At 33.6% G+C, this 20755-nt stretch overlaps 1 protein-coding gene across 16 annotated transcripts in view; it reads right to left on the bottom strand.

The window, feature by feature from the left end:
• The window catches only part of CCDC18 (coiled-coil domain containing 18), a 110623-nt gene that overhangs the window by 63598 nt on the left and 26270 nt on the right, over positions 1–20755 (bottom strand). For 15 of the 16 annotated variants that reach the window (XM_077905456.1, XM_077905460.1, XM_077905459.1 and 12 more), the window contains 8 exons: positions 19794–20085; positions 16780–16898; positions 15811–15971; positions 11210–11430; positions 9939–10049; positions 8517–8648; positions 4197–4331; positions 3950–4027 (listed from right to left, as the gene is read on the bottom strand). In XM_077905456.1, coding sequence (XP_077761582.1) covers positions 3950–4027; positions 4197–4331; positions 8517–8648; positions 9939–10049; positions 11210–11430; positions 15811–15971; positions 16780–16898; positions 19794–20085 — 1249 coding nt within the window. The remainder of the gene's footprint in view (positions 1–3949; positions 4028–4196; positions 4332–8516; positions 8649–9938; positions 10050–11209; positions 11431–15810; positions 15972–16779; positions 16899–19793; positions 20086–20755) is intronic. The other variant, XM_077905453.1, reaches the window with a different exon arrangement.

Here is a 20755-nt window from a genome sequence, read left to right as displayed (position 1 = left end):
TTTATGAAAGGTATAAATACTTAAGAGTTTTCTTTCTTTTTTCTGAGGTTTTTGTTGTTTTGAGTTTTCTTTCTGAAGCGTGAGAATGAGCACTGGCACTTGTATCATCCCCGCACACAGAGAAGAAATAAAATCTGGGGACTGTCAGAATACCACACCTGATAATTAATAATATAAAGACTAATTCAGGCAATATTTATCACTAGTTATTAAAATTACTGGTTATAGGTTGTTGAGGAGTGGGGCATTCACATGGCCTGAAAGAATCACTGCACATTTATTAATTATAAAGGAAAAAAATGTGCCCTTCACATGGTGAGATCTGGCAGCAATCAGCTTAAATAAAGTGCCAATATTGGCAATGCCAGTAATGGGGTGGTTTGACATGTGCTTCCTGATGGGAAGCAGAAGAACACAGTATAACTCATGGGATGTTCTAGTTGACCCAGACTTTTCAGAAGATTCAAGAAGAATAGGAGAATAGAGAGTGAGCTTAGGGAAACCTAAAGTGCCAAAATCAACATGTAAGTATAATTGAATCCTAGGCTGGAAAAAGAACAAGAAAAATCTAAAGTAGTGTTTTTAAAGGTTTTAATGAGCATACAAGTCAGCTGGGCACCCTACTGAAATACAGATTGTGAATCAGTTAGAAGGACAAGGAATAGGATGATATAAAACAGGAGACATGGGCTCAAAATATAATGAGACACTCACTCTCAGGGTCATGCCAAGTGCCAACATTACACTTATATGACCCTGAGAGTAAGCATCTCCCTAAATTTTGCATCAGAAGTAATTCACTTCCTTCACCTTAGTCCCAATTCTGGTAGACCTGGGTTACAACCGAAATTCCACAAGTCAAACAAGTTCCTAAGTGATGTTGATGTTGCTAGTCCACAGATCATGCTTTGAGTAACAAGGCTACAGAATGACTTTAAATAATTGGAAAAATTTCAGTACGGACTGTGTGTTGATTGATGTCACTGAATTAATTTTTACTTTCTCAGGTATGTAGAGTGGTATGGTCACATAGGAAAAAGTTTCTGTCCCCAGGAGATGCAAGTTTAAATACTGAAGGTATAGGGGCAGCCTGGTGGCTCAGCGATTTAGCGCTGCCTTCAGCCCAGGGCCTGATCCTGGAGTCCTGGGATCGAGTCCCACATCAGGCTCCCTGCATGGAGCCTGCTTCTGCTTCTGCCTGTGTCTCTGCCTCTCTCTCTCTATCCCTCTCTCTGTGTCTCAAATAAATAAATAATTAATCTTTAAAACCAAAAAATAAAAGTCCCTTTAAAAAAATATTGAAGGTGTAAAGGGTTATGACATCTGCAACCCTCTCTCAGGTGGTCTGGCAAAAAGGAAATGTGTCTGTATGAGACTGGGTAGAAGCCTGCAAAGTGGGTATGTGCATACATGTGTATAGGGAGATATGAAATGAATGTAGCTACAGTTTAACAGTAAATCTAGTAAAGGGTACACAAATGTTCTCTATACTTTCTATTTTTTTGTAGGTTTGGAATTTTTCAAAATAAAATTTAAGTAAAATTAATAAATCAATTTAAAAAATAGTAAAAACCATTTACTACTCTGTTGAATTTATTATTTGAACAAGGGGTTTGAGAGTCTATATCTCATATGGATAAGCATCATTCACCTCATACCATTATAAATATACATGTATACATATGGACATGAATGAATAGAAATGAAAACAAAGACATTGCTTTGTTGAACCAAAGAATTTCCTCAGAAGTATAGTATGGGGGTAACCAGGTGTGAGCTCTAACCTACCTACCTTCAACAAAAGCAGCTAGGTTCTTTTTAAATTTTTTTCCACTTACAACTTTCTTTGGGAAAAGAAAAAAAATCCAGAGTGGAACATAAAAACAAAACAAAAGAAAATAAGTAAACAAAACTCTAAATCTAATAAGCAACTTTCTCAATATTCTATTTAACAACATGTAACATAACTGCTTTAATTTATTAGTTTCTTGTTCTTGTTCAGAATTTTCCCATCAATCTTCTACTTCTCATTAATCATACTTTCATAAGTGATACAACTTTAAATTGATTCTTAGAAATCTCTTGCAGATAGAAAATTAATAATTTTTGTGACTTCATTAGCTTTATTTGTACTTCCTTTGTTAATGGTTGGATTGACGCATTTTTCAAGAATTTGTCGATTGTGGGACGCCTGGGTGGCTCAGCGGTTGAGCATCTGCCTGTGGCTCGGGGCGTGATCCTGGAGTCCCAGGATGGAATCCTACTTCAGGCTTCCTGCATGGAGCCTGCTTCTCCCCCTGCCTATGTCTCTGCCTCTCTCATGAATAAATAAATAAAATCTTAAAAAAAAAAAAAAAGAATTTGTCGATTGTAAGAATATATTGATTTTTTTAAAGACTTTATTCATGAAAGACACGGGGGTTGGGGGGGGGGGGGCGCAGAGACACAGGCAGAGGGAGAAGCAGGCTCCATGCAGAGAGCCCAATGTGGGACTCGATCCCAAGTCTCCAGGATCATGCCCTGGGCTGAAGGCAGCACTAAATCGCTGAGCCACCAGGCTGCCCTTTGGTTATTTTTTAAGAATTCATTACTTTTAATGCAAAGAACAAACAGAGGTACGTAGAGGGACATAGCCAAAAGTCAACAAGGGAAAGTGGTAATCACATAATCAAGAAGAAACTAGATTTGAAACTTCAATTTTGTTGCTATAAATATCCAGTATGTTAAGTTTAATATAGCTTGAGTCATAGGAATGTTGCTTCTATATTTCTTCCTCATTTTGGTATTTGCCCCAGTATTAGAGCTATTAAGGGAATAAAATCCAATAACATAATTTATTCTTACTGATATTAATATCTGGTTATTAATATATAAAAATAAACTACTAGATGGGTTATATAATTTAATAAAAAACAGGAGTTAAATAGCAACATTGATTTTATTTAATGAAATTATTTTATGCCTATAACTTTTATGATTTTTTCATGTTAATGATCTTAGAGACTATTTTTACATGAGGAAATGAATTGACATGGCGTTAAACGTTAAGTTTTGGAGAGTACTATACAAAGTTATGGATAAAGATATAATTGTATTTACACAGGCATATTTGGTAACAAAATGGATTAAATACAGAGTACTAGGCAAAAATAACACTGAATTTTAAAAATATTCTTTATATTCAATCCATATATCACAGAATAAAGATAACAGCAACTTTGGACTTGTTTTTAACACTAAAAATACAAGGAAGAAATATCAAATATAAATACTTATTAAACTCTCAGTAACTGAGTATGTGCTGAGCATTACATGTATCTCATTTCATCTATTATTCCTACTGACCCTTCTCTAGAGTATTATAATCTGTATTTTATAGATGAAAAGTTGAAATTCAGAGAGCTTAAATAACCTAGCCACTGTTAAAGTCAACTAATAAGCACCGTGGAGTCAGAACGGAAACCCAAGGCAACTTAGCTCCAAAACCCATTTTTTAAACCACGAAGACAGAGTAATTACAAAACTGTATTTTACCTGGAAATTTTGATTTCATCCCCTAATTAATCTTATAGCAGAACTGGTAAAAAGAAGCAAAACTCGACTGCTTATATATTCCTCTCCCTTCACTTCCTCTGTTAATTCTTTACTGATAAGTAGCTATGCTTAAAAACACATTTTTTGTTAAAAAAGAAACCTTTCTTAAGGCAAAAAACAAAAAAAAACAAAAAATAGGGTAAACAATCAACAAGCCAGATTACCAAAAATCAAATAATTAAGATCATAATTCACATTGAAGAAAATATATTTACAGAAACTAAATTCACTCACTCAGGTAAAATCTTTACCTGCAAATTGTTATCTAAATAATTTTTACAATTTATAGAGAAAAGTATAAAAGCTACAGAATGTCCCTATTAAGAAAAAAGTTTTTAAAAATTAGCGTACTAGCCTTGATTGTTTCTTCAGATACTTGGTTCTGTAATGTTCTCAAAGCTTCATCTTTTTTCATGTTTTCCTTTTCCATCTCCTAAAAACACACAGATTGGTAGCAAAAATATGAGTATATGTATAAATATTCTAATTTTAGCATTACTAATGGGCTGCTAAACAATTGATTTAATTAGAATTGAAGGTAGGTTACAGAAACATAAATGATTAGTCAGCTTTAAACAGCACTTTTACAAAGGTGATTTTACCCCTTTGCTTTCTGTCAAGAGTCGGTCTAGTGATTCAAGATGATGCTGTTTACATATTATATCTTGCTGCAAAATGGACATAGTCTTTTCTTGTTCTTTAAACTGTTGGTCTTTCTTCTCTAGTTGAGATTCAAGCTAAACATATAAACACAATTTATTAACTTTCATATAATTTTTTAAAATCATGAAACATTTTAAATAGAAGATAAAAACACATGATCCAACTACAGTTGACTCTTGAACAATGCAGAGTTTAGGGGGGGCTGACCCTTTTGCAGTTGAAAATCTGTGTACAACTTTTGACTACACAAAAATTTAACTCCTGAGAGCCTACTCTGACCAAAGCCTTACCAATAACAGAAACACATACTGATTGTGTGTGTTGATTAACACATATTTTGTATGTTACGTGTATCATATTCTTATAATATGCTAGATGAAAAGATGTTATTAATAAAATCATAAGGAAAATACATTTATAGTACTGCTGCAAAAAATCCACAAATAAGTGGATCCATGCAGTTCAAACTCAAGTTGTTCAAGAGGCAACTGTATATGCTGTCTACAAGAGACTCACCTGAGATCCAAAGACACAAACATGTTGAAAGTGAAAGAACAGAAAAAGATATTCCATGCAAATAGTAACCAAAAGAGAGCAGGGATACCTACACAAATATCAGATAAAACACTTTAAATCAAAAAAGGTGGTAAAGACAAGGAGGACATTATTTACTAAAAAATTCTAAATAATAGTGAGATATAATAATTATAAAATTTATTCATGTAATGACAATCAAAATATACAAGGCAAAAACTGACAGAATTAAAGGGAAAAATAGTTTTACAAAAATAGTTGGAAACATCAGTACCCCACTTATAATAATGGACAGAAGACCAGACAGAAAATAAGGAAACAGATGACTTAACATAATAAACCAACTAGATCTAATAGACATATACAGAACACTCTACTCAACAGAATACACATTCTTCTCAAGTGTAAAGGGGACATTTTGCAGGATAGACCATGTTAGGCCACAAATGGAAGACTCAACACATTTAAAAGGACACATACCATTCAAAGTACCTTCTCTAACTACAACCAGATGAAATTAGAAATGATGAATGAAAGGAAAATTTTAAATTTTTTTAAGATTTTATTTATTTTTTTGACCGAGAGAGAGTGAGTGAGCGTACAAGTAGGCAGAGCAGCAGGCAGAGGGAAAGGGAGCAGCAGGCTCCCCGCTGATCAGAGAGCCTGGTGCAAGGCTCGATCTCAGGCCCTGAGATCATGACCTGAGCGGAAGGCAGATACTTAACTGACTGAGGCATCCAGGTGCCCCATGAAAGGAAAATTAAAAAATTCACAAGATTGTGGCATTAATTAAACAACAGATTTTTAAACAACCAATGAATCAAAGAAGAATTCACAAGGGAAATCAGAAGATAATTAGGAGACAAATGAAAACAAAAACACAACTTACAAAAACTTAAAAAGGACACAACCAAAGTGGTGCTAAAGGGTAAATTTACAGCTATAAATGCTTACATTAAAAAACAAAAAAGATCTCATCAATAATTTAACTTCAAAATATAAGGAACTAGAAAAAGAACAAACCAAACCCAAAGCTAGTTGAGGGAACAAAATAATAAAGATTAAAGATCAACAAAATGGAGAACAGAAAATAAAGAATATCAATGAAACAAAAAATTGGCTCTTAGAAAAAAATAAGTAAAATTGACAAATATTTAGCTGAGTAGATTAAAAAACACAGAACTCAAATTACCAAAATCAGAAATGAAAGTAGGGATTATACAAAAGAGAGTACTGTGAATAATTGTATGCCCAGAAATTGAATAACCTAGATGAAATGGACAAATTCCTAGAAATATAAAACCTACAAAGACTGTATGATGAAGAAATAGATCATCTGAATGACCTATGGCTGGTAAGATTTTAAATCAGGAATCAAAAATCTCTCAACAAAGAAAAGCACTGAACCTGACAGCTTTGCTAGTGAATTCTACCAAACATTTAAAGAATACCAATCGTTAGGGATGCCTGTATGGCTCAGTCAGTTGAGCGTCTGACTTGTGATTTCTGCTCAGGTCATGATCTCATGAGTCATGGGATCAAGTCCGGCATTGGGCTCTGTGCTCAGGAAGGAGTCTGCTTGAGAGTCTCTACTTCTGCCACTCCCCCCATCCTTGTCCTCTCTCTCAAATAGTAAAATATAAAAAAAAACAACAAAAATCTTTCTCAAGCTTTTCCAAAATAAGTTAAGGAAGAGAGATCACTTCTTAACTAATTCTGAGACCAGTTTTAACCTGACACCAAAACCAGACAAAGACACTAATGGAAAACTATAGATCAATACCCCTTATGAACATTAATGCCAAATGAATATAATATTGATAATTCAAACTTAGCAACATGGTAAAAGGATTGTACACTATGATCAAGTAGGATTTGTTCCTGGAATGCAAGGGTGGTTCAATATGTAAAAATCAATCAATGATTACATTGCCATATCAACAGAATGAAAGAAAAAAAAAAAAACATGATCATCTCAATTGAAGAAAACCTGACAAAATTCAACACCTTTTCATGATTAAAACACTCAACAAACTAGGAATAAAAGAAAATTACCTTAACATAATAAAAGCCATATATGGAAAACCCACAGCTAACATCCTACTCAAAATGGTGGAAGACTGAAAGCTTTTCCTCTAAGATCAAGCACAAAACAAGGATGCCTCCTCTCACTTCTATTCAGTACTAGAAGTTCTAGCCAGAGCAATCAGTGTCCATCAACAGATAAATGGATAAGCAAAACGTGCAATATACAGACAAGAGAATATCACTCATTCTTATAAAGGAAGTAAATACTGCAATATTTCATAATATGGATGAACTTCAAGGACATTATGCTAACTGAATTAAGCCAGTCACAAAAAGACAAATACTATATGATTCCACTTACCTGAGGTACTTAAGGTAGTCAAAATCATAGAGACAGAAATAAGTAGAATGATGGTAGCTACGGGATGGGGGGAGGGGATAATAGGAGGTATTGTTTAACAGGTACAGAGTTTCAGTTCTGACATATATTCCACATGTCCCTAGGCTCTGTTCTTTTTGCCAAATCTTTTTTCTCTCTGTTGCTCAGATTGAGTAATGTTATTGCTCTATATTTCAAGCTCATATTTTTTTCTCTTATACTATAAGAGTTCCATTCTATATTAAATCCACCCAAATAATCTGTTTTTTACTTAGTCTTATGTTTTTGGTCTCACACGTTCTTCATTACCTTGTTTTTACTCTTTTAAACAAAAAACACTTCTACTCTCAATCCTCAAGCAATTAATATCTCTAGTGGAAAAGAGTAAAAAATCACTCTTACTTTAATAATGTCAAAAATAATTATTAAACTGAAAGGGCAAGAGTGAAAAAAAAAAAGAAGAAGAAGAAATGGCAAGAGTATTATTTAAGAAAGCATTGTAAAATGATCCAGAAGTAATGGGATGCTAATTATAGTACTGGCTACTTTTCTATGTCTTTGTTTCCTTCTTATCTAAAAAAGAAAGTGAGCTAGTTATGTTTAAGGTTCTTTTCAGCTTTCATATTCTAAATATACATTGTATCTACTTGGAGAAACACAGTATCTTTTTTTGCCATATACTTAACTCTTTATTTTGTTTCAAGTTTTTATTTAAATTCTAGTTAGTTATAGTGTAATATTGGTTTCAGGAATAGAATTTAGTGACTCCTCACTTACATATAACATCCAGTGCTTATCACAACAAGTGTTCTCCTTAATAGCCATCACCTATTTAGCCTAGCCCCCACCTACAACCCTCTATTAACCCTCAATTTGTTCTCTATAGTTAATAGTCTCTTATGATTTGCCTCCCTCTTTCTCCCCTTCCTTATGTTCATCTATTTTGTTTCTTACATTCCACATATGAGTGAAATCATATGGTATTTGTTTTTCTCTGACTTATTTCTCTTAGCATAATATACTCTACCAGCTATTTGCAACAGCCACTCTGGGAAATAGTATAGAGGTTCCTCAAAAAGTTAAAAATAGTACTACCCTATGACCCAGGAATTGCACTAATAATTTATTTACCCAAAGGATACAAAAATACTGATTTAAATGGGCAAATACACCTCGATATTTATAGCAGTACTTAACAAAAGTCAAATTATGTAAAGGGCCCAAATGTCCATCAACTGATGGATACACACACACACACACACACACACACACAATGGAGTATTATTCAGCCACAGAAAAGAAAAACATAGTATCTTACTCTTTCAATCTGCTTTTCCATTTCTTTATGCTGTTCAAGATGAATTTTCTTGGCCTTTTCAAAAGCTAAACAAATTTTCTCATGTTCTGTATTGATATTAGTTTCTAGACTTCTTATCTTTTCATTCTTTTCCTAGAAATACAAAAACACTTTAATGTCTCTGCCTCTCCCTCTTTGTGTCTCTCATGAATAAATAAAATAAAATAAAATAAAATAAAATAAAATAAAATAAAATAAAATAAAATAAAATAAAAAATAAAATAATAAAATAAAATAAAATAAAATAAAATAAATAAAATAAATAAAATAAAATAAAATAAAATAAAATAAAATAACATCTGGACATCTGGGTGGCTCAGCGCTTGAGTGCCTGCCTTCAGCTAAGGGCATGATCCTGGAGTCCCAGGATCGAGTCCCACATCGGGCTCCCTGCATGGAGCCTGCTTCTCCCTCTGCTTGTGTCTCTGCCTCTCCCTCTCTGTGTCTCTCATGAATAAATAAACAAAATATTAAAAAAAAAAAAACACACTTTAAAAGAATATAATTAAGAACTAGTTTTACATAAAAGAATATAGGGATCCCTGGGTGGCACAGTGGTTTGGCGCCTGCCTTTGGCCCAGGGCACGATCCTGGAGACCCGGGATCGAATCCCACGTCGGGCTCCCGGTGCATGGAGCCTGCTTCTCCCTCTGCCTATGTCTCTGCCTCTCTCTCTCTCTCTCTCTCTCTCTGTGTGTGTGTGACTATCATAAAAAAATAAAAAAATAAAAAATAAAAAAAATAAAAAAAAATAAAAAGAATATAAGTAAATCATTAAATTTGTCATATTCTATTTTTTGAAGACTCACAGTAGTGTATAAAACTTCAAAAATATTTAAACATTTATTGAAAAGATAAAATGATTATTTTTAAAAACTGTATCAAAATGAAAAAAAAAATTAACTATTTTAGTAAGTGGCTGGGGTGCCTGAGTGGCTCAGTGAGTTAAGTGTCTGCCTTAGGCTCAGGTCATGATCTCAGGATCCTGGGATTGAGCCCGTACTGGGCTCCCTGCTCAGCAGAGAGTCCATTCTCCCTTTCCTTCTGCCCCTCACCTTGCCAGTATTCTTTCTCTCCCTGAAATAAATAAAGAAAACCTTAAAAAAAAAGATTTACTATTTTAAAATACTGACAAGCATATCAAAGAAATATACTATTTCCTTCAATTCTACTAGAATAAAAACAAGAAATTACAGGTAACAACTTGCCATATAAGCCTATAAACTTAAAAATGCAGAAACAAGAAAATGAATCCTCAGAAAAGTTTAGTAGAATTTATATTTTTCTATTTGGTATAATGTATGACAATGATTATAAAACATGCTGTCACAAATCAAGTGCCTTAAAGTCACAGTGAATTTGTAGCCAAACAGTAATTTTTACCATAAGCTCCTGTTCTAGTTCTGCATTTTTTGCAGCAATAGAGGAATAAGCAACAATTTTTTCTTCCAGCTGTTTTTCGAGAGTTAAAAGTTGAGAACATTTCTTTGTCATCTGAAAACACATTGTAATAAATAATCAGTTTTTAAAAATAAATGACAATTTAGAAGAAAAATAGTGAGTGAAGACTGGGTATATGACAGATTGTTCTAGCTATGTAATACATAAATAGTTTAATTCTGACCCCATGTCCAAAAAGGACTTCATCCTAACTCATTTCTTAACAGTAGCTGTTAAAGACTGACATTAGTATAATAAAATGTTAACAATAGCTATTTCTGGTGGTAGAATTATTAATAATTGATTTTGTTCTTTGTCCTTTCTGTATTTTCAACAAAACTGTGCTAATTTTGTATTTAAAAAGTTATTAATCTCAGTACTAGATTATTTTTAAGTAAGCTATTGCCTATAATTTAGATTTAGACTAAATCTCTTTTTCTAGTACTTACATAATGTAAGTAATCCCACAGATCTTTTCCTCAGTCTAGGCTACAGATTTTACAAAGAGAAATCAGACATTTTAAAAGTACTCCCATAGATGGCATCAGCCTCAGTTTAAAGTGTGAGTATAACATATACACAAGTGGTCCTGGTCTATAATTACCTGAAAAGGTGTCCTTGTTCTGTTCTCAATAGAAATGAGAATCAGATATTCACAAAACACACATTATGCAATTTTCAAAATGTAATCCAAGCATATCAAATTTATATGCAGTTGTTCACAAATTCAGATTCCTGAACATGACTCCATACCTACTGAATCAGAATCACTAGAACAGTACCCAGAAATCCACATTATTTAATAGGCTTCCCAGCTGGTCCTGCTGTTAGCTAACATTCAAAATCCTCTATTATCACTCCTTTTTTTTTTCCCAATGACATAATCCAAATTCTTTACTTGTAAATGTTTGTTTTTGTAAATGTGTTTTAGCCATATTAACTTATACTTAGAAGAAATAATAGACCACAATACATCACAAGTTCTATCATATATGAGACCTGTTAGCCACTAGAGAGTAATTTCTTACTTTTAACATAGATTATAACCCAAAGGTTTCCAAATATAATTTTAAGAGGATTTATAAATGATGTGGTACCATTAATTTTTTTTAATGTATAAATCTGGACTTAACACATACAACTTTTACAAAACTCTATAATATCTTTTTTTTGTCTCCAAAGTTAGTACATATGAACAGCTCATTCAAGCTTACTTCACTTTCCAGTTTGCTAGAGCTTGAAGCTTTCTCTAGCAGCTCCTCTTGTATCAGCTGAAACTGACTAGTTCTGTGAGCCATATTAACCTTCAAATCAGAATTCTCAGCTTCTATTTGCATCAACTTAGTACGTAGTTCTTCTATTCCAGAAGCAAGTCTTTGCCTTTCTTTTTCATATTGCTTGCTCATAGTATGTTGACGGTCTTTTATTCTTTCTGCTAACAAACATAAAAGGAAAATTATTCTGTATAAAAACTTAAAGAATAAAAACCTATTCAATGTTGAAAGATTTAATCATAAACAAATAATTTCTCATCTGAAGAATTCTAAAAGAAATGGAGAATGAGACATTAAGGAAAATATAATGAAGGAGCATGGTAAAGAAGGTATTTCTATTACTAAGTACATCACAAAGAAGGAATAAATTGCTCAAAGTCACTCACTTTTCTGGACTATTCCTTCATACCAGAAAAAGCCTTTCTCTACCTATAAAAGTTCCCATTTATTGGATAGAAAATGTAAAACAAAGCATTATTTAAAAGAAAGTTGTCCTGTTTCCTTAAACTGAAGTTAACCATAAAATTTCTCTAGATAACCTGGCATCAAGAATATTTTGATGAAGTGTATATAGCTGCAAGTTCACAAGCCGAAGGCAAGGGAATCCTTTCTAAACAAAGGTAGTTGTTCAAATACATCCTTTTTTCACTACAAACATATAAATCTACTCCCACCTAAAAGTGATTGAGCTTTCAGGAGTGCTTTAAAGAGGCATAATGTATACATAGGTACAGAAATTAGTAGAGATGCACCATGCCTTCAAGGGTTGCATAAGTGCTATTTCCTATCAATTTTCCATATCCCTAATATTTCACTTACTAGACTATCTATCATTAGCTCTATACTCTTTGATGTAAGATAATTTATGACATATTCATCAACACCTCTACTAACTAGCATTCATTTTGCTAATAATCTCATTACTCATCCCTATTCTCTCTAATTACTTAGATATCTAATTCTCTCTGCTGTCATTTTTCCTGCCACCAGCCAATCATATTTGAAGACAGACCATGATAAGTTGAAGATACATATGTTAACCTCTAGGGCAACCATTAAGAAAATAAAGAGGTATAGTTAACTAATCAACAGTAGAGACAAAAAAATGGAATATTAAAATATAATTGATCCAATAGAAAGCAGGAAAGATGAATAAAGGCCATTAGAATAAACAGCAAATGGGATGCCTGGGTGGCTCAGCGGTTGAGTGCCTGTCTTCGGCCTAGGGTGTAATACTGGAGTTCCAGGATCGAGTCCCACATCAGGCTCCCTACATGGAGCCTGCTTCTCCCTCTGCCTCTGTCTCTGCCTTTCTTTCTCTCTCTCTCTCTCAAATAAATAAAATCTTTAAGAAAAAATAAATAGCAAACAAATATCAAGATGATAGTTTCTCTCTCCCTCTGCCCCTCTCCCTCCATGCTCTCTCTCTCTCAAAAAACAAATCTTTTTAAAAAATAATAAATAGGGATGCCTGGGTGGCTCAGTGGTTGAGCATCTGACTTTCGCTCAGGGTATGATCCCAGGGTCCGGGATCGAGTCCCACATTGGGCTCCCTGCAGGGAGCCTACTTCTCCCTCTGCCTGTGTCTCAGTCTGTGTCTCTAATGAATAAATAAATAAATCTTTAAAAAATAATAATAATAAATAAAAATGTACTTTACTGAAGTAATATTTACTTATAGTAAGACACACCCATTTAAAATATAAAATTTGATATTTTGTCAAATGTTTCCCTTGTAATCATCACCACAACCAAGACATTTAATATTTCCATCAAAAGACATACAAATGGGGGGGATCCCTGAATGGCTCAGCGGCTTGGAGCCTGCCTTCGGCCCAGGGCGTTACCCTGGAAACCCGGGATCAAGTCCCACGTCAGTCTCCCTGCAAGGAGCCTGCTTCTCCCTCTGCCTGTGTCTCTGCCTCTCTCTCTGTGTGTCTCTCATGAATAAATAAAATCTTAAAAAAAAAAAGACATACAAATGGCAATAGACACATGAGAAAATGTTCAGCATCATTAATCATCAGGGAAATGCAAATCAAAACCTCAGTAAGATATCACTTCACACCTGTCATAATAGCTAAAATCAAAAACACAATGAACAACAAACAAGTGTTGTTGAGGATGTAGAGAAAAAGCAATACTCACACACTGTTTGTGGGAATGCAAACTGGTGCAGGCCCTTAGAAAACAGGATAAGTTCCAAAAAAAATTAAAAGCAGAATTACCATATGATCCAGTAATTCCATTACTGAGTATATATCCAAAGAAAATAAAAACACTAATTCAAAAAGATATACACATCCCTATAGTTACCGCACAATTATTTATAACAGCCAAGATATAGAAGCAACCCAAATATCCATCAATAAATGAATGGATAAAGATGATGGGGTGTGTGTTTGTGTGTATATGTGGAAAATGGAATATTACTCAGCCATAAAAAAGAATGAAATCTTGCCATTTACAACATGAATGGCCCACGAGAATACCATGCTAAGTGAAATAAGTAGGAGAAAGACAAATACTGCATGATTTCACTCATCTGTGGAATTTAGGAAACAAATGAACAAAGAAAACAAAGACAAAAAAACTATTCTTAAATATGAAGAACAAATTGGTGGTTGCCAAAGGGTGGGGGAAAGAGTTAAATAGGTAAAAGGGATTAAGAGTACACTTCTCATGATGAACCCTGAGTAATGTATAGAAACGTTGAATTACTATATTGTACACCTGAAGCCAACGTAACACATTATGTTAATTATACTTCAATTAAAAAAAAATCACAACATTGTTTCCTTCAGGATTCCTTATACTCCTCAGTTTTCTTTGGGTTTAATTCTGTCTTTAATTATTCTTATGGTGAAATGTTAGATTATAGATTTTAAACACTTTTTTCTTTTCTAAAATGTAAGTATTTAAAGGTATAAACTCATCTTTAGGCAATGTTGTAGTTGCATCCCACCAATTTTTATATGTTATATTTTCATTTTATTCATTTCAAAATATCATGATATCTCCTGTGTTTATTTCCAAGTATTTAGAATTTTCCAGGTATCTTTTTGTTACCAATAGTGGACATCAATTCATGAAGGAACCTGAGTTCAGTTTTTAAAAATGTTTTAAGACTTACTTTATTGGCCAGCAAATGAACTATCTTGATGAATATTTTAAATGCACTTGAGAAAATTGTGTATTCTGGTGATTATTGGGTTGAGTGACTGTCAATCGTATTAAACTTGTTTATAGTACTTAAGTCTTCTTTCCCCCCTAATGATTTTCCGTGTACTTGTTTTTTTTTTTAAGATTTTATTTTTTATGAGAGACAGAGACAGAGAGAGAGAGAGAGAGAGAGAGAGAGAGAGAGAAGAAAGAAAGAAAGAAAGAAAGAAAGAAAGAAAGAAAGAGAAAGAAAGAAAGAGAAAGAGAGAGGCAGAGACACAGGCAGAGGGAGAAGCAGACTCCATGCAAGGAGCCTGATGTGGGTCTCGATCCCGGGACTCCAGGATCATACCCGGGCTGAAGGCAGGCGCCAAACCGCTGAGCCACCCAGGGATCCCCCTGTGTACTTGTTCTAACAGCAACTGAGAAAGTAGTCTTGAAATCTTCAATATATATGTGGGTTTGTTAATTTATCCTTCTAGTTCTGTCAGTCTCAACTCTGCTTTGTTTGAAATTAGTATAGTTATTCCAGCTAATTTTTTTACATATAATTGACATATATATAATGTTGTATTAGATTCAGGTATACCACATGATGATATACGTATATATTTTGAAATGATTACCACAATAAGTCTACTTAACATCCATCATCACATATAGTTACAAAGTTTGGGGAGACAGGAGAGCTTTTAAAATTTACTCTCGCAACAATTTTCAAATATACAATATGGTATTATTAAGTATAGTCACCATTCTATACATTGTATGTCCAGGTCTTGTTTATCTTATAACTTAAAGTTTGTACCTTTTGAAGACATTTACCCATTTTTCCCACCCCTAATGCTTCCCTCCGGCAAACACCAATTTGTTCTGAGTTTGTTTTGTTGTTTGTTATTTTGCTTTGACATTTTATACATAAGTGAGATCATCCAGTATTTGTCTCTTTGCCTAGCTTCTCATTTAACCTAATGTCCTCAAGGTTCATCCATGTTGTCACAAGTGGTAGGGTATCTTTTTTATGGCTGAATAATATTTCATTGTATATATATACCACATTTTCTCTATCCATTCATCTGTTGATGGATGTTTAGGTTGTATCCATATCTTGGCTATTGTAAACAATGCTGCAATGAACACAGAGTGCAGATATCTTTTCAAGACAGTGATTTCAGATGTCAGGTAAATTCTCATCTCAGTAAAGTACATTTTTTAAAAATAATGCAAAGTTCAACAATTTTGAAATTTTTGTTGTCTTACCAACCCACAACTAGTACTACCAGATTATCAATAATAGAAACTAAACTTCCGGTAATCCATTTCTCTAAAAAACTATCATAAAAGACTTAGAATTAAAGAATTCAATTTAATACACTCACCTAATTGATTACCTCCTAGTTTTACTGGTTCTGTCTCTAAACTATTTAATTTGCCACTTTCTTGTTTGTCATTATAACCAATAAGACTCTGAGATAATTGATTTGCAGCCAAGTTTGCCTGAAGCTTTTGAATTTCTGCCTCCTTTATTGCCAGCTTAATCCTGGAACAAAATAAAATACACCAAAATTAGAAATATCCTATATAAATATCTCATACCATTTTTACCTTTCAAGTTAGCAAAAATTTTAGAACTCTGATATTTATTAACTACTGGGCAAGATGTGGAAATTCTTAATACCATTAAGTGGAATGTAAACTAGTTCACCTACTTTAAAAACTTGATAGTACATAGTAAAACTAAAAATGTACACATACCATTACCCAGCAATTTCACTTTTAGGAATATATACTGGAGAAACTCTGGCATATTATAAAAGGAAACATGTAAAGGTATATATTTTGCAGCACTGTTTCTAATAGAAGAAAACCAGAAACAAGGTAACTATCAATAAATAGTGATACCGTTATAGGATAGACTAACCATACTAATCCACCCATTGATCAGTCACTCTTAACTACCTACCTCAAATGTATGAACTTAAAAAATAATGCTGAGTGAAAAAGCAAAATTACAAACAATATAAGCACATAGTGTATTTTGCATATGTGGATATAAACATATACAAAATGGACTGAAGAATATATACCCAATTCAGGATGGTGTATACTTAGAAGGAGAATTCTCTAGATAGTGGGAAGGGAAACCTCATAATGTCTTTAGTTCTTACTTAAACACATTTGGAAAAACTATCACACAATGTTAAGAATCAATTCTTAGTTGTGGAAACACAGATATTTGTTATATTTGTAGAACTTTTTGTATATTTTTCATCTTCTCAAATATTTTAATTACCAATTTAAAAAAACAACATTGTATTTGCTACAACTTAAGCATCTGAAAACCATACCTCAATTCTGAAATCACCATTTTATTTGCCTCACAGCAGCCAATATCTTCCTTGTTTGACAAACTACTCATCTGGTGTTTAGAAAGAGATGATTTATAACCAAACATTTCTCTTTTTAACTGAAAATTTAAAAACAAACATATATAAACTTACAACATCTATGATGCAATTGTTTTATTATTCAGAACACCAATTGAAAACTTTTGTGAATTAATAGAAACAACATAATGTCCATCAATAGGAGAAATGTATAAATACATTATAAAATGTTAACAGGAAAACCACAAGAGTTCAAATAAGCCTGCATTATATAAATCAGTTGGAGACATCATATAACATAGCATTAAGTGAAAACAACAGAGGCACATGTAGTATTTTCCAAAATAGATTAGCTATATATGTTTTTCTATAGCATTCATATGTGGCAATATTTAAAATATGGATAAGAAGGATATACATGAGTTTTGGAATAATGCCTACCTCGGAGAAGAGGTGGGAAGGATTGGCATCTAACACAGTACATAAAGAGGCTTTATTTATCTGTAAAATTTTATTCTAAAAAATCTGAAGTGAATATCCCAATATGTTACTCAGATTTAGCAAATGGTATGCTGCATTGGTCTCTGCTTTTCTGTATGTTTGAACAATAGAGAATTTTTAAAATTAGTTGTGAAAAGGGGCAAGATAAGCACTTAATGACTACAACCGAACCAGGCTTTCTAGAAATGAAAAAAATTCACATTTCCAAACCATGTTATTATTAGCACTGCATAAAACATCAAATCAGGGCAGCCTGGGTGGCTCAGTGGTTTAGTGCCTGCCTTCGGCCCGGGGCATGATCCTGGAGACCCGGGATCGAGTCCCATGACAGGCTCCCTGCATGGAGCCTGCTTCTCCCTCTGCCTCTGTCTCTGCCTCTCTCTCTCTCTCTCTCTCTCTGTGTGTGTGTCTTTCTTGAATGGATGAATAAAGCTTTAAAAAAAAAAATCGAAACAAGCATATATTACCACACCAATTTCAGAATCACATACAAAGTAATTCTTGATGTTGAGTCAAATGAGAATATCAATTTTATTTTATTTTTTTTTTGAGAATATCAATTTTAAATGAATGTTATCTGCATCTAATTACTATCAAATTTCAAAAGCAGTACATTAAAAACCTAAACAAATAATTAGAATCCTTGAACAGTAGATATAGCAGAGGGCTGGGAACCAAGAATCATACATTCTAGTTTTAATTCTATTAGCTAATTTAAAAACTACTTACTTCCTTGGTGTATGTTTCTTCATAAATAAAATGATGGCATTGAATCAGATGAGTTCTCAGGTCCCCGTAGCTTGTTAATTCCATTACAGTTTAAAATTCTTTAAGAGTCTACCACCCATCCAAATGTATTTGAAACCAGCCATGACACATTTATATATGTTTATATATATATATATGTTCTCTTGATCTCACTTTTATTTTATACCTATCAATAATGGATTTCTTTTAATAAATGCTTCAATAATGATTTCTGACCCAGTTATATTTACCTTCTTCCTAATCTCATTCATACATATGGTCATATATATAACTGAAAGAAAAATGGTGGTCAGCACTATCATAAAGACATTTTAATGTTCTGTGCATTCTAATAAGTATATGAAAAGCTGCTCAACATTATTAGTCATTAGAAAAATGTAAATTAAAACCACAATGTGATACTACTTCATACCCATTAAAGTTGCTATAATCTAAGAGATAGATAATAAAAAATGTTGGCTAGATTGAGGAAAAAACAGGAACTCTCACACATTCCTGGTGAGAACATAAAATGATACAGCCAGGGATGCTTGGGTGGCTCAGCAGTTGAGTGTCTGCCTTTGGCTCAGGTAGTAATCCTGGAGTCCTGGAATGGAGTCCCACATTGGGCTCCCTGCATAGAGCCTGTTTCTCCCTCTGCCTATGTCTCTGCCTCTCTCTGTGTCTCTCATGAATAAATAAATAAAATCTTTTTAAAAAATGGTACAGCCACTTTGGAAAACAATTTAGCATAACTTTATCATATGATCCAGAAATTCCACTACTAGGTATCTAACTCAAGAGAAATGAAAGTACATCCACACAAAAAGTTGTACACAAATGTTCATAGCAGCATTGTTGTCAATAGTCCAAAAGTGGAAGGAATCCAAATGTCCATCTATTGGTGAATAGATAAATAAAATGTAGTATATCCATACAATGGAATAATATTCAACAGTAAAAGGAAATGAGTACTGATATATATCACAACGAATGATCTCCCAAAATATTTAGAATGCAAAAGACTTTATACTATAGTTTTATTTATATAAAATGCTCAGGGGGATCCCTGGGTGGTGCAGCGGTTTGGCGCCTGCCTTTGGCCCAGGGCGCGATCCTGGAGACCCGGGATCGAATCCCACATCGGGCTCCCGGTGCATGGAGCCTGCTTCTCCCTCGGCCTGTGTCTCTGCCTCTCTCTCTCTCTCTCTCTCTCTGTGACTATCATAAATAAATAAAAATTGAAAAAAATATATTAAAAAAAATGCTCAGAAAAGACAAATCTCTAGAGGCAGAAAAGTAGATTGATGGTTCCCTAGGGGTGGGTGTGCATACAGGGACTAATTATAAATAGGTACAAGGGATCTTTTGGGGATGATAAAAATGTTTGAAAGCTAGATTGTGGGATTATTCCAAAACCTGTAAGTTTACTAAATATAACTGAAGAGTACAATTAAAATGAGTGAATTCTGTATTATGTCAATGTTACTCAAAGCTATTTTTAAAAAATCCTGAGTCGTTCTTATACAAGGCACCACAAGTCTAAGAAAGAGTGGAAGAGTGGAAAGGTTAAATGCAGAAAAAGAAAAGAGAGTACAAAAGAAATTCATGATTGAAAGTAGAGATATGTAAAAATAAATCAATCAATAAAAGCTAATAAAGCAACCATAAGATGATGACTTCTTATAAAGCATTTCAGTAAAATTTTCTTTTTCACCCATACTTACTGGCAATTGGGACATAACTTTTTCCAAACTTCTCAGTTCCACCCTTGAACTTTCTATTTCTTGCTGACACAAATCCAGTCGCTCATTCTGTGCTGCAACACGGAGTTTTAATTCTCGGTTTTCATTCATTAGAGAAAATTTTTCTCTAAGTACTTCTTTCTTGTCTTCTAACTCATTCTCTAACTTCAGAATACTTTGTCTAGATTCAGTTAGTTGTGCCATAACTTCTGAATTTTTCACTGCCATGATCCTTAATTTTTCCTTACCATTGTTATTTTCTTCTTTTAACTGCCTATGAAGAAAAAAAAGCACAATAATGAAAATAAAATATACATTCATTTTCAGTAGTCACATTTAGTTAATATCACTTTTAAAACATTTTAAAGCCTTATTCTGGAATAATAATACCTGCTCACATGTACTGAGTGCCTACTTTCTGCACACCAGGTGCTCACAACTTTATGTGGGTAGCAGCACTATTATCACTCTCTGTTTATAGATAAGAAAATCAAGGTATAGAAAGGTTATAGAAACTTTGCCAGTGTCTCACAGTAAGTAGGAGGGCAGGATAACTCCATTATATTCAAAGTACTTCTGCTCCCTTTTCAAAAGTATAAGATAGGAGATATAACTCAAAATCCTAATTCAACATATCACAACATCAAGAAAGTTTTAGATTACATAAGGAAAAGTCATGAACTATTAGCCATAACTCCAAAAAACAGTAATTAACCATTAACAGATTACTAGGCAGTATTATTTTCAAATACACACACACACACACACACACACACACACACACACGCGCGCCTATAAAAAAAATGTCAAGGGAAGCCCAGGTGGCTCAGCGGTTTAGCACCACCTTCAGCCCAGGGCGTGATCCTGGGGACCCAGGATAGAGTCCCACGTCAGGCTCCCTGCATGGAGCCTGCTTCTTCCTCTGCCTGTGTCTCTGCTTCTCT

The sequence above is a fragment of the Canis aureus genome, chromosome 8, assembly GCF_053574225.1.
Source record: "Canis aureus isolate CA01 chromosome 8, VMU_Caureus_v.1.0, whole genome shotgun sequence".
Lineage (NCBI taxonomy): Eukaryota > Metazoa > Chordata > Mammalia > Carnivora > Canidae > Canis > Canis aureus.
The sequence above is the reverse complement of the archived record's forward strand: the minus strand, read 5'-3'. Positions and strand labels throughout refer to the sequence as shown.